This window comes from Cornus florida, unplaced genomic scaffold (genome assembly GCF_030987335.1).
Source record: "Cornus florida cultivar Cherokee Brave unplaced genomic scaffold, ASM3098733v1 CherokeeBrave_3.0.0_Hap2_Chr03, whole genome shotgun sequence".
NCBI lineage: Eukaryota > Viridiplantae > Streptophyta > Magnoliopsida > Cornales > Cornaceae > Cornus > Cornus florida.
In genome coordinates this window covers 6,149,083-6,164,131 of record NW_026775573.1, presented here as the reverse complement: position 1 = coordinate 6,164,131, position 15,049 = coordinate 6,149,083, and the positions used below count along the sequence as shown (strand labels likewise).

The window sequence follows — 15,049 nt, the reverse complement described above, 5'->3', positions numbered from 1 at the left end:
AGGTAAATTCTCAAGTTGCTTTGATTCTACAGAGGAAGTTTTGATCCTTGTGAGGTAAATTCTCAAGTTGCTTTGATTCTCCAAAGGTAGTTTTGATCCTTTTGAGTAATTAAAAAATTGTGTGCATTACAATGGATGGTTAATCTTTATGTCATTGCAAGTTATCTCACAAAATAATGTTGAGCACAGGGAAACTTCGACACGTAGTTGCAATATTTGTCTTTATAATAATGTCTAGAATGCTCACACAAACAACTTTGATAACACATTAGGTGATGTAATTCTCTGAAGCATGCCTAAAAATGAATGTTTCAACATCAGTTAGCCACTTAGGATACAAATCCTAGGTTTCTAAGATCGACCGTATCTTCTATCAAAGAGCAAAACTACTTCCCTGAATTGCATGAAGAAGAAGAAGGAATACTAGGAGACTCGGACTAGACACCGATGGGCGTGCCTGGCTTTGCAAACAGAGATCTGTCCATTTAAGTATGCCTTGTTGTGCTGCCTATAATCCTTTTACTTTGCATTATCTTTCTAAGAAACTATCAAAACAAACAGGCGGATAACATCAACATGTAAACCAAATATTCTCTTGTTTAAACTTTTAGAATCTAACAATTGAACTATGAGCTGCAATTCTGTCTTAATATAACTAAGTTCATGAGTTCATATAATGGATCAACAATAAATAAGAAAAATGCTTCTCATTTCGAGAAGGCATAAGATGATTCTCACAAGGGAGGTGGTGGATCTCACTAACCTTCGAGAGAGAGTTGGCTTATGGCGACTCAGCCTGAGTAGCATGTTTATATATAAAATACTGAAAGATAGTATGATATAAACTTATAATTCCAAGTCATTAAACAAACTGTCGATCAATTTATCTGCACCTGGATAAAAAATAAAAAATAAAATACTTTAAATTCTTTTGAGAGCAACAATGCAGAACAAAATGGAACAAAAGCACTTACAATTCCGAAACATTGAACAAACGGCCAATCGGCTTAAAACTTTAAATGTACCTGGGATAAAAAGTCCTTCAATTCTTTTGATGGCAATAGTGCTAGAAAAACTGGAACAAGAGGTAAGAGCACTCACAATTTCAAAACATTGAACAAACAGTCAATCAGTTTATATGCCTCTGGGATAAGTACTTAAATTCTTTTGATAGCAACAGTACAGAACAAAAAGGAACAAGAGTTGTGCTGTGAGTACCTTCATATTTACAAAGTTCTTAAATTCTTTTGATGGCAAGAGTACGGAACAAAATGGAACACGAGCACTCATGTACAAACTGTCGTTGGAGGGCAACATAACAAAATGGAACAACTGTAGTTTTATGCACCTGGATAAAAAGTACTTCGACTCGTTTGAGGACAACAACACATAACAAAATGAAACAAGAGAGGTGCTGTCGAGTACCTGCATTAATTAAATGAAACATGATTAGCTATTCCAATCCAGAACAATCACAAGTTTTTTAACAGAGAATACCACTTGTGACATTATAGATCTGGCAGCAATATTCCAGAGTTATTATCATTACCAGAACACTCATGATCTAGTGAGGAAAAAAAAAATGACAACTTGAGTTTTGTAATAGAACATAAACGAAATACCGTAGTCTTGCACACACCTTAAAGAAGAATATCCAAAATCTTGACATTGCCAAATTTGCTTAAACTGTGTATTGCAGTGAACCCTAACCAAAACTTACAATTAAATTAGTCTCCTTTGGCTGATAAACTATCTTCTCAAACATATCCTTCAGCTTTTCATGTCCTATCATCTCATCCAGAATTTTGTCATTGAAAACTGCAGTACAATTCCTTTCCTTCTCCTTCTCCTTCTCCTTCTCTGTGGAAGAGAAAACCAGCTCAGATAGACGGTCCTTCTCGGCCTGTCTACAATACTTGTCTCCCTCTGTTGTCCCGGCTGTCATGAGATGGTAAGTATAGACAAGTTTCTTTTGTCCAAGCCTGTAAGCCCGACTTATAGCTTGCCTTTGTACCGATGGATTCCAAACAACATCAAGCAGAACAACCCTTGAAGCACCAACCAGATTTATCCCCTCAGAACAGCACCTTATTGATGCTAACAATACCTTTGCATCACCCTTTGGACAATTGAAAATACTTATCATATTTTGCCGGTGCTTCTGATCGAGTTTCCCTTGCATTTGCAACACTTCTCTTCCTTCATTCCAATCAAAAACTTCTCTAAGCTGGTCCTTTATTAATTCTAATGGGTGGATAAACTGACTGAAGATCAGGACTTTCTCATTCATTGCGACACTAAGGCGGATGAGTTCCATGACGAATCTTGTTTTAACACCTTTGTCAGGATCAAGCTTGAGCCGTTCTAATTTATTATGATCAATGATGGAATTCTCTTTCTGAGACAAAGAACAATGAAGTAATAGAGATGGGTGGACAGAGGCCAACGCCACCTTATATTCGTAATCCATCATGAATTGGCGACCTTCTATTCTCTCAATAACATGCTTCTGCAATAAGGGTGGATTTAGAAGGATCACACAGTCTCTCAAACCAGGAAGACTTTCTTGAAGAATGCTTCCTTTGTGAACATGGACAAATGGTGCTATGGTGGCTTTAAGCCTCTCTATGGCATCATCAACAATTTTTCTACTTGAAATAGCCCTTTCTCCCCTCCACTGTTTTCTGCCGTATTTCCCACCTCTCGATGAAATCGTGTCTGCGAAAGTCTTTTCTTGGGCAAGAAGGCCTGCAACTGCTGATCTTACAAGACGTAATGTATTGAAGAGCTCACCAAAATTGTTCTGAAATGGAGTTCCTGAAAGTATGATCCGCCTTTCCGTTCGGAGTTTCAAAAGCGTGTTCCAAATGCAACTCCTGTGATTGCGAGGGGTGTGACCTTCATCAAGAACTACAATGTCAGGCAACTCAAGCAGCATCTTCCTCCACTTCTTATCAAGAACAACCTTCTTCGGCTTCTTTCCTTTACCTTTTATGATTTTTTGTCCAGCAAACTTTTCAAACAAACTGTAGCTTATCCCTAAGATGCTTTTGTCCTTGCTCCATGAATACATCTTCACCATACGAACTGCATCTTTATTTTGGCACTTGCTCTCCCGTAGAAATCTAAGAGCTGTTTTATTTTCCTTACCCGAGAACTCTGGATTGTTGAGGTTGTGGAATGGAAATTCAACTTTCCATTTTCTGAATTCTTCTTCCCAAGTAAGAAGCATACTAGCTGGAGCAATAATGACTGGCTTAAAATTTGGGAATAATTTTAAGTAGGTCTTGATAAAGATGATCGTCAAGCGGGTTTTCCCAGTTCCAGGGGCATGTGAAATAATGCAGCCACCCGCTTCATTTAAATTGGAATGCTTCAACTCAGCAAGGTTAGTGGTTCCTGCCAAGTTCTTCCATAAGAACTCAAAACCTTCTTGCTGGTGAAGATACATGCTCTCTCTGATACCGGGGATGATGTCCCAGACAGTGCCTTTGGTATGATTGAAAGGGTCCCTGAAATTATCTCTTGAAGCTTGAAAATCAAGTTTGTCAAACATATGGAAGTCCTTGCTGCCAATATAATCTACTCTATCTGATGCTTTGGCAGTACATGTTCTCTGCAATTGTCAAAATAGAAAATTAACAAGTTCATTAACATAGCTTGTTAGAGTCAATGGACTTCATACAGTTTCTTGATTCTAAAACTACTGTGGAGCATTACATTAATAAATGGAGGGTGGAAATTCCTTACCAAAGGCGGTAGTACATATTTACTCTCAAGGTCTACATAAGAACAATGGAGGCATCTTATTCCAATTTGCTCATCAAGGACAAGATTATGTTTCCCTAGCTGGCAAAGGATGGTTTGATTTGTTTCAGCTTCTGGAACATTTGTCTTGTCATTGACCTGTAGAAATCACAAGAGCTCTTAGTGACAAACATTTCTCAGGACTATGTAAATGGAAAGAGAGTATGATTTGGTCTTGCTAAATTCCATATTTGATCCTTGTATCTTTCTGTCCCAGGAATTCACAGGCATTGGAATACTTCAATGCAACTTTAAAAGTCATTATGATTCCGATATTTAGTTACCCAAAAATAGAGGAGAAAAGTAATAAACATAGCATTTAAGACACACCACAAAATGATTAAAATTTGCACTTGTTTGAAATGAATAGGGTCTTAAGAGTTTGTTGTGTCTTTCAACAGAGAGTCAAAAAAATTAGATGCATCAATTAAGATAGAAAATCAGTTATCCTTCATTTTGGATAATTATGATACTGGTTTAAAGAATTTCCGACAAGAATTCTAAGACGATTCTAAGCTTTTGTCCTAGGCCAGACGAAGAAAAGAAAAAACAAATACAATAAATTAATAAAGCCAAGATTGAGATCACAGAAACCAGAGTTCTCTAGTCTTTCTGTTTAAAGGATGCAAAACCCTCATGCTTGTTTTATACTAAATGCAACTAGTCCCAAAGAAAAAAATAAAACTAACACTATTTGTATAAAAGTTTTCAGTTATTTGCTTTAATTGCAAGTTTGTTCTCGGCAAACAAGTTATCCACCATTTAATCAATGTCTGAGTTCTCTACAAAAAATTTCCTTCCAGTCTTCTTATTATATTTTCTTATTTCCGTTCTCTACTATTTCAAAAAATCCACTAATCGGTGTTGATCTCCATTAATCGATGCTGCAAGGAAAGAGAGATTGGGTACAAACTGGCTGCTCTCATAGTAAATCTGCATTTTTTTGTTTGGCAGTCCAATCTTTTACCCATTGCATCAATTAAGCATTGACCCTAGTGATCAAAACTCCAAAATAAAATGCATTATACATACAATCGAGGTCACCAAGCAATAAAAATATATACTACTTAACATTTACAATCACAAATTTATCTAAAATAAGTAGAAATTCTAATTATTTATAATCATCTGTTGTTTTTTGTTTTCAAATTTAGAACAATGCAGTGAACTCTGTTTCCTTTCTATCAATCCACAAATTTCCGACCTATAAGAGTTGATCACGCAAGTCAACTCCTAAGCAAAAGAGGCCAGAAGAGGAACACTAACAATACAGTTAACTGTAACAGTTGAATGCAGTTTTACTTCGCTCCTTTTGTTTCAATGGTACTCATTTTCTAACAGAACCCTATTTCACTCTCATTTTCTTGCTTTTCCGGATTTAGATACAAAATAACAACTCCCACCTTTTCTTTTCAAGACTTTTCTTCTAGATTAAGTGTTAAGACTTCAACAGATAAACCACGTTTCAATTAATTGCCCTGCTTGACAAAGGTGATTTTTAGAGTCTATCAACAGCCTCTAAACTTGCTACATCAATTTTTTTTTTTTTGAAAATTACATCACCTTATGTGTTATATCAAAGTTGTTTGTGCGACCACACTAGACATTATCATAAAGAGAAATATTACAACTATGTGTCGAAATTTCCCTGTGCTCAACATTATTTGTGAGATAACTTACATAACATAAAAGATTAACCATCCACTTATTTGACAAAAAAAAAAAAAAAAATTAGTGCATACAATTTTTTTATTACTCGAAAGGATCAAAACTACCTCAGGAGAATCAAAGCTACTTGAGAATTTACCTCATGTTCAAAGCTACCCATCTCCTCGGATTTTAGAGCGAAGTCCATCTCAGCAAATAAGTTATCAACCATTTTTTCAAATTCAGATTTTTCCGCTGGCTCGGGCTCCTGATCTTCAAACTTGAAGATCAAGGGTAGTGTATACTCATCTGAAGGCTTATCTTCTTGTTCATGAGCCTCACCTTCAAGTGGTTTTCCTTTATCCAAAACAGAGTCAGCAAGAATTCTAAAGATATCAGAACCTTTCAGTGGCTTTCTCTTAGGAGACTTTTTATCTCTCTTTCCTACTCCGTCATCAAGAAAGTTAACGTTATTCCAAACAAGATCGACATCACTATCTTCTTCTACCCTTCCTTGCTTTGTCTTAGTTGTCTTCCTTGATTCCCCTTCTTTCTGATCTCCCTTTTCTTTGCCAAGTTGCTGCTCATAAGTAAACTTTTTATCTCTCTTTCCTACTCCATCATCGCGAAAGTTATCATTATTCAGAACAAGACCTACATCATCGTCTTCTTTTACCCTTCCTTGCTTTGTCTTAGTTGTCTTCCTCGATTCCCCTTCTCCCCGATCTCCCTTTTCTTTGCCAAGTTGCTGCTCATTAGTAAACTTTTTATCTCTCTTTCCTACTCTATCATCACGAAAGTTATCATTATTCCGAACAAGACCTACATCATCATCTTCTTTTACCCTTCCTTGATTTGTCTTAGTTGTCTTCCTCGATTCCCCTTCTTTCTGATCTCCCTTTTCTTTGCCAAGTTGCTGCTCATTAGTAAACATTTTCTCTCTCTTTCCTACTCCTTCATCACGAAAGTCATCATTATTCCGAACAAGACTGACATCATTATCTTCTTTTACCCTTCCTTGCTTTGTCTTAGTTGCCTTCCTCGATTCCCCTTCTCCCTGATCTCCCTTTTCTTTGCCAAGTTGCTGCTCATTAGTAAACTTTTTTTCTCTTTTTCCTACTCCATCATCACGAAAGTTATCATTATTCCGAACAAGACCTGCATCATTATCTTCTTTTACCCTTCGTTGCTTTGTCTCAGTTGTCTTCCTTGATTCCCCTTCTTTGTGATTTCCCTTTTCTTTGCCAAGTTGCTGCTCATTTTCCGCGCCATCACCATTGAACTTATCATTACTCTTCCCATTTTCTTTGGAAGTTCCATTGGATTCTTTATCACCCTTCTTCACCCCATATGTACTAGTTGAATAACAATGCTTCTTCCGCTCCGATCCTTTTCTCCACTCATAAGTTTTAAAAACCTTCGGTCCCCCATCACAGTCTTGGAGTGCACCAGCTTGCTTCACATCACCGGCCTTCCTCAATTTCGTGTCGAATTCCTCTGCTTTCGAACTTCCATTCTCTTCCCCCGGCTCTTGTTTATCACTTTCATTGCCTTTAAATTTACTTACTGTTTCTTCATGAACATCATCCAATTGATTACCATTTTTCTTCACATTTGCCTTGCCTGAAAAACCAAGCCTTGTCCGATTTCTTTTTCCCGAACATGCCTTCTTCTCTGCATTCTCATTACCCTCATTGTTTTCTTCCTCGTACTCCTCTGAGGAAGAAGAGCTCGACTCCTCCATACTAACACTGGCCGCATCAAAATCCTCGTCATTTGGATCATCATTGTCGGTATCACTAGAAGTAAGCCATTGATCTGAGTTCGGATCATCAATGCCAGTATCGCTTTCATCATCATCAACATCCAAAACTTTGCTTTCATCAAGTTCCGGTTTCGGTTTCGGTTTCGGATCTACGTTACTTCCTTCAAATCCCATCCCCTGATCACAGTGATCAACATCAATCTCCAGCATGGCTTCACTTTCATTGAATCCTAGCTTTGGCTCAAACTCCATCTTAGAGTCACAATCAATTTCTTCAGCTTTAGTCTCTTCACGTTGGTCATTACAACCTACCAAGGAAGGATTATTAACAACGATATTGTAAAGAAACTAACACTTTGCGTAACATCTTGAACATCAAACAAGTGATCATAACAAAAATTAAGAAATCAGTGATCATAACAATTAAAAGTTAAAATATTAAATATCTTAAATCTTACCCAAATTGACTCTTGAAACATGTCGTGCTCTCTTTCTACGGGTTTTTGGCAAAGAATATGTATTCTTCGTCATTTCAAAGAAATGTTGGATATGATGAGATCGGGTCCTTTTTGCTATCGGTTCTATCTCCAGCATGGCTTCACTTTCGTTGAATCCTAGCTTTGGCTCAAACTCCATCTTAGAGTCACAATCATTTTCATCCATTTCGTCAGCTTTAGTCTCTTCACGTTGCTCATTACAACCTACCAAGGAAGGATTATTAACAACAATATTGTAAAGAAACTAACACTTTGCGTGACATCTTGAACATCAAACAAGTGATCATAACAAAAATTAAGAAATCAGTGATCATAACAAAAGTCAAAATATCAAATATCTTAAATCTTACCCAAATTCACTCTTGAAACATGTCGTGCTCTCTTTCTACGGGTTTTTGGCAAAGAATATGTGTTCTTCGTCATTTCAAAGAAACGTTGGATGTGATGAGATCGGGTCCTTTTTGCTATAGGAGAATGGTATAGCTCATTTTGAGAGCGGGTCCTTTTTGCTATACAAGAACGATGATCCATGACAGAATACTAAAGACAAGGAAAGGAAAATGAGAGAGAAGGGGAAAGAAAGAGTTACTGGAACCTCATGGTACGGTAGAGAGAAGCAGAACATATATATATATGAAAAAATAAAAAATAAAAAATAAATAAAATAAAAAACTATATTTGAATTTACAAATAACCACTTTAAATATATTTTGTACATAAAATTCCGTAAACTATCTCATTTTATTATAACATACCCTATTGACTATACTATATTTTATTAAATGATCGTAATGTCCCTTCTTATTTAATTACATTTAATATATTTTTTTTATCAAAATAAACTATGAAAAAATTCATATTAATTTTATGAGATATTTTTATTAAATTTGTATAAATTTATCTTTAATTTTTTAAATAATTATTTAAATAAAAAATTATTATTATAATTTTTTTTAAAATATTAATCAATTTTTTTATTTTTAATGAATATATTACATGAAAATAAGGTATTCTTTTTTTAAAATATTTTATTAATTTTTCATTAATATATTGTATGAGATAAAAATATTTAAATTAATTATAATATATTTTAATATAAGTAATAAAGTTTTGATAAAAAAAGGTAAAATAATTTTTTTGTGGGATTTTTCTCTTTTTTTTTTTACATTTAACCCATATATATATATATATATATATATATATATATGTATGTATGTATGTGTGCGTGTGTGTATTTTTTCCAAGCAAAAGCGTGGTGTCTTCACATTATGTGCCTGAAATCAAAGACAAAATTCATGAATGAGTTGGCGCAACTGCAACACCATTTACATCGATCCAATCAATACAGATACTGGGGGCTGAGTAGACATGCTTCATAATTTAACCGGTACTTTGGGATAGATTTTTTTTCTATTTTTGGTAGATTTGTTAAAAGTCAAGTTTATTTAATATAGTACTACGTATATACGTATTTAAATGCAGTGATTAATGTGAAGGACAGTCAGGACTCATGTCATGGCGTGCGTGCTCTTGAAAACCACCTTATCCAATTACTAACAGGAGCTTGTTAAAAAAAGAAAAATACTACCAGGGGCGGGAATAGTCACTAATATTATTTGAATTAATTTCACTTACAGGTGGGGAAAATAACTATCACCGGGCGTTATAAATCTTTGATTCGTTTTTCATTTACACTTAAATAATTATTTTTTAAATGCATTAGATATATTTTTGTATGTAAAATAACATGATTATCCTTCTAACTAGTTGTTGACTTAAAAAATTATTAAAATGACTTCAATACCCTTTAACCTTCATTATATAAATTTAAAATTATTCCTTATGTGTATATATATATTACACCAAATTATTTACAACAACCAAATTATAATTATAAATTTATAATTATTTTTTCAAACCAAATTATAATTATAAATTTATAATTATTTTTAAAAATTATTCTTTATATATATATATATATATATATATATGTATATATATTTCTCATAATGTACACCAAAAAATATATATTTGGAGAAAAGAGTAAGATGAATAGTTTTGTAGGTAACAGAGTAATAAATGAGGACAATTTGGTTATTTCAAAATTTTGATATTTTTGATTAAAATAAATTTAAAAAATAAGAATAAATTTGTCATTTTGCACCATTTTAATGGAAAAAATAACGGAAAAGTAAATTGGGGTCTGGGTGATAATTAATTTCGAAATATATTTGAGGGTGATATTTGGCCAAATTTGAGACGATGTTAATGAAATTAGTATATATATATATATATCCAAGTGCTCTCGACTCGCCCAAAGTCTAATGTGGGCATCTCGAATTGAATTTTAAAGATAAAATAAAAAATTCATTGATTGGAGGAGCTTAGAAAATGAGTGCCACCTCCCTTTAACATCCTAAGAGCATCTCCGATGTTAAAATGCTAAATTCGGATGCCAAATCTATGTTTTGACAGTGCTATAGTGTCAAAATGCTACATTTTAGCAATTCTGTTCCAATGATACATTTTATACAAAATGCTATTTTTTGACACAATCACTATTTTTTTTCAACTACCATTCCCACCATTCATATTTGGATCAGTAAATATTAATATTAGGCACATTCCAAGTCAAATTGTAAACATTAAAAGAAAACTAAAATTAAACTTAATTAAAGATAATAAAATATTTAAAATATCTGGTTAAAAAAGGTTCAAAATATATATATATATGTATAAATTTATATATTTGATTATATTATTATATATATATTTTTTCTTTTTTAAAAATTTATATATATTATATGTATATACGTATATTATATATATTTAATTATATTATTATTAATATATATATATATATATATATATATATTTAGGGCAAATCATTTCAGCCTCCTCGTCATATAAATTTTTAGGGCAAATCATTTCAGCCTCCCTAATCGCCTCCATCTCTATTCTCATTCAACTCTGAAATTGCCCCCCCCCCCCCCCCCCCCTCTCTCTCTCTCTCTCTGCAACTGCAAACTACAACAAGAATCAGAAGTTCAAAACCCATATCTTTCAGTTTCCATTGCCCGCTGTTCCAGTTCGGGATCGCCGTTCACAAGCTTCAGCCTCTGTCTCTCAAGCTTGCCCCCTCTCTCTCTCTACAACTGCTAACTTGTACGTATGGGTTTTGTTTTAATTTTTTTTTCTTAAATCAACTAAAATCAATTTGTAATTCTTGTTTTGCAAATTAAATCCTATTTGGTGAAATTTTTTATGATCTTTTTTAAATATATGTATATATACAATATATATATATATATATATATATATATATATGGCCTTTGAACCCCCGATTATATCTCTCTCTCTGAAATAGCAGTTGTAATACCCCGTATTTTATTAAAGAGTTTAGTTTATTTGAATTAATTAATGTGTAGATTTCTTTACCATTATTATATTGAGTTCATTTAATTGTGCATGTATTATTATTAATAATTTTATTTGTTGATTATGTTTAATTAAGCAATATTAGTTAATTAAAGTATTATATTTGTGTTATAAAGTATTATTATGATATAATGTATTCTTATGTAATAATAATAATAATAATAATTATAATAGTTTATTAATCATATTATAATAATTATAATACTTTAATAATAATAATAATAATAGTTATAATAATAATAATAGTATTAAATCATAATGTTATGATGAAATTAGATATTATGATAGGATTTCATTAATGTTTATGGGTAGACTTGAAGCTATATGGTTGGGAATGTGGTTAGTTAAATGTAAAATTAGATATTTGTACTATTTATATTATATAAATTGTATATAAATTAGTTAGCCTACCTTAGAAGGAATGGAAGGGAGTTAGAAAAAGTTATAGCTTTCAGTGAGCCATTGTAAAAGTGTGGAAAGGAAGAGAGAGAAAGAAAGGAGCTTGGACCGGTGTAGGAGAAATTTATCCGACTACGCGCAACGGGCGGATTTATTTTAAATCCAAAAGGCAAGTTATTATCTATTTTTCCCCTTTGAATTCATAAATTAATTGTTTAAATTATTTAGATTATGATGGAGCATTGAAAGCATGCTTAGATTTTAATAAATGATTATTTTTTTTAGTTTATTAAATTAATGATTTTTTAATTATTTAGGATGGTAGATAATTAGTTATTATCCTATGAAGTTCAAAATAGCTAAAAATAATTCCTTAAGGCGTTAGAGATTTTTTTAGAATTTTTAGGAATTTTTCGGGCATTTTCTGCAATTTCCGGCAAGCCTCTGGCGAGGTTTCCGGCCACCGGCAGCGAGGAAGGTGACCGGAGCTATCTGGCGTGTTGCGGCGTATTGTAACAAGTATGCGTATGGATCAGCAGCCGTTAGATGGGTTGTGGATCCTTAGATTAATACGGCGTAGCGCGGAACACCATATGATGGTGCGCGCGAATCATTGGCCGTAGGATTAATTAGGCTCATTAAGATTGATCCGGTGTGACGCGAGTACAGAGTCCGGATGCAGCCAACCAACCAGGAAGTGACACGTCTGCAGGAAGCCATACGTGCGCGCACGTGGTTGATGCCAGACGAGCGTGGAGGCGCGTGGGAGAGTGGGGAAGGTTGTGCTGCGCGTGGGGGAGCTTAGGGCGGCGCGTGAGGGGCCCTGTCAGCTGCGTGAACTTACCAGAATACCCCTAGGGCCTGTTTTGTAAATTCCAGAACCTTAAACTTGGAGTTTTAGGGCCTGTGTTGGTAGTTACGGGTTTAACGGGCCACGAAATTATTATTTTATTACCCGTTAATTATTCTTATGGCCGATTAATCTTTTCTAAGCATTTATTGGCTCGTTTATCGTACGGATATGAATGTGATTTATTTAACGACATTGTTAAATATAAATAGTGTTATTATTTTATTCAATAGTATCAAACATTATTGTTAAATTAAATAATGCCATGGTTTTAGTCATATAAATTATCCATGATATCTTATGGGATGTTTATACTGTTAAATGATATATAAACCATGATTATTATGCTGTGTGCATCTCAGGAAATAAATGGACTGTTTAATCATGTCACATTTATATTATATGGATGTGTTGCCACATAGAACCATGTGAGCTGGCTAATAAGTTTAGACTCATTTATACCTTATGCATTCGTTGCTATAGACAAATGTGTGGCTGTCGGGGTATGTGGTTTAATATTATTGGCATGTGTTGCCTAATTGATATACTCAGTATATTTATTCATATTATTGGCATGTGTTGCCTAATTGACATACTCAGTATATTTAGTATTATTATTGGCATGTATTGCCTAATTGTTATGCTCAGTAACTCATTAGTACATTGAGATGCGTTACTACTGTGTAGTCTTTACAGTCTGTGTTGTCAGTACCGTGCACCATGTATAATAGCTGATTTCCCGGGTAGGGAAAGGAGACACTTAACCACCTAGTGTGAGTCTAAGTGATCACCGTCTATTCTGGTTGAGGTCATATTATACATTGGGTAGTTCCCCTAGGATATATACAGATATAGTACTCATCCATAATGATTAATTTATTTGATTCTCTGATTTGGGTCACAGTAAAGAGGACTTGCTCGTGGGGTTGACCCACTATTGTTGTTATTTTAGGATACGGTCAGTACCCGTTCCAAGGTTGAGGTTAGCAGTGTGGGACCTGTAATACCCCTAATTTCAAAAGGGATAAAAATGGAATTTAAATTTTTTTTTTGTGCTTTTTAAATTGATTTTGTATCTATATGCTTATGTGTCCAATTGTTTGTTTATTTTAATTAATTGTGTTATTTTTTTTAATTGTTTGTTTATTTTAATTAAGGGTGTAATTCTTTATTTGTTTGTTTATTTTAATTAATTGTTTTATTTATTTTATGTGTTTTAAGTGATTCGTTACTTGCTTATTTGATTTAATTAATGGGTTTTATTAAATTAATTATTTATTAAGTATTTAATTTTTGAACAGGGTAATTATGTAATTCCCATTAACTGGGGTTTTAGATACGTTTTAGTTAGGGTTTTTGGAGCCGTCTCATAAGCATTTGATATGTAACTAAACTGGGTTACTTTGTGGGCCGACGAAGTTAGGGCTCTGTGGATTAGGGTTTTAATCTTGCAATTATAAATACCTCAGTATATGTTAAACCTAGGGTTACATATTGTCGTAGCTTTTACACGGAAAAGTCTACCAAATAGAGAGAGTTACAGAGGGAGTTTTGGTGAGAACAGAGTAGTTTGTGAGAATTTCGACTGGGGTTCCAAGGTTTAACCAAGGAGAAGGAAGGAGCAGAGGTTCTAGGAGGTTAGACAAGTTTCAGTGGATGTCGGAAAAACTGAGACCAACGGCAACAAGGGTTTGTTTGCAAACCTATTCAGGCAAGTTCTATCTTCCTCTTTCCCTTTGAGCCGTGTTCTGTGCACCTAGATATGCTCTAGGGTTTTAAGGAAATTAACAACTAAATCATTCATGTATGTTATACATCAAATTAATCATTTGTATGCTTTGAATTATTTCTGTGATGATTTCTGCAATATCTGTTACAGTGCATGCAAGTTGGTTCAGTTTTATGTCCTTTAAGCATGAGGGTTTTTGTCGTAGTTTTTGTCTCTGTTTTTATTGCAACTACTGTAAACTAAGTATGGAAAGACTACGGGAGTTATGTAAATCTCATAGGAAGGTTGCTATTTCTGTTTTAGATCTCTGTTGCATTTTGCTTCGTTGTAATCCATGCATGAGGTTTCAGTTTTTGCACAAGTTTACTTCTGTTAATTGATTTAAATTGCTATAATCAAACCTTGGGGATGCTATCAGGAGGGTGTTAGATCATTTAGATCAGTTTAAGAAACAAGCAGAGGGGTAGGAATTGATCGGAGAAGGAGCAGATTGACGGAAACGGAGCAGGGATGAACTGGAGGCTCTCAAGAGGGAGAGAGCCAGCTCTAGAAAGTCAAGAGCCGGCTCCCCTTCAGCAAGAGCCGGCTCCTAGGGAATTGGAGCCGGCTACAATAGGGGAAGAGCCGGCTCTTCCATTCCAAGAGCCGGCTCCAATTTGTTTTACGTCCAGAAAGTGTTTTCTAGGGCTCTGTTTGGTGTTTTGAGCACTGTTTGAGCTTTTGAGTGATTCTAATGAACTGTAGGGACTTAACAGAGGATCTAAGTAGTTAATTTTAAGTGTTATTAAACTTATTGTTGCATGGTTTAAGTCTTTAAGACAAAGGATGAAGCAGTGTAAAAATATACAACAGTGTATGCTACTAACAGAGAAAGGAACTAAATGGCTTGATTAAATTTTAGAAATTTAATAAGACTT

The 15,049-nt window shown here is 34.1% G+C and overlaps 1 protein-coding gene across 1 annotated transcript; it reads right to left on the bottom strand.

The window, feature by feature from the left end:
- Nucleotides 1–1,225: 1,225 nt before the first annotated feature.
- LOC132301000 (SNF2 domain-containing protein CLASSY 4-like) lies at nt 1,226–8,247 on the bottom strand. Its single transcript, XM_059798300.1, has 6 exons — nt 8,067–8,247; nt 7,678–7,920; nt 5,615–7,527; nt 3,751–3,906; nt 1,640–3,616; nt 1,226–1,425 (listed from the first exon to the last, which is right to left on the bottom strand). The coding sequence occupies exons 1-5, from the start codon at nt 8,245–8,247 to the stop codon at nt 1,706–1,708; spliced, it is 4,404 nt and encodes a 1,467-aa protein (XP_059654283.1). The 3' UTR covers nt 1,226–1,425; nt 1,640–1,705.
- Nucleotides 8,248–15,049: the final 6,802 nt, after the last annotated feature.

Bases quoted from the DNA above. Each gene is read 5' to 3' on its own strand.
- LOC132301000 (XM_059798300.1), bottom strand. From the start codon at position 8,247: ATGGATCATCGTTCTTGTATAGCAAAAAGGACCCGCTCTCAAAATGAG. The intron at 7,921-8,066 runs GTAAGATTTAAG...CTTCCTTGGTAG, and splicing joins TGTTTCAAGAGTGAATTTGG to GTTGTAATGAGCAACGTGAA. The intron at 3,617-3,750 runs GTAAGGAATTTC...TGACAATTGCAG, and splicing joins AATATGTACTACCGCCTTTG to AGAACATGTACTGCCAAAGC.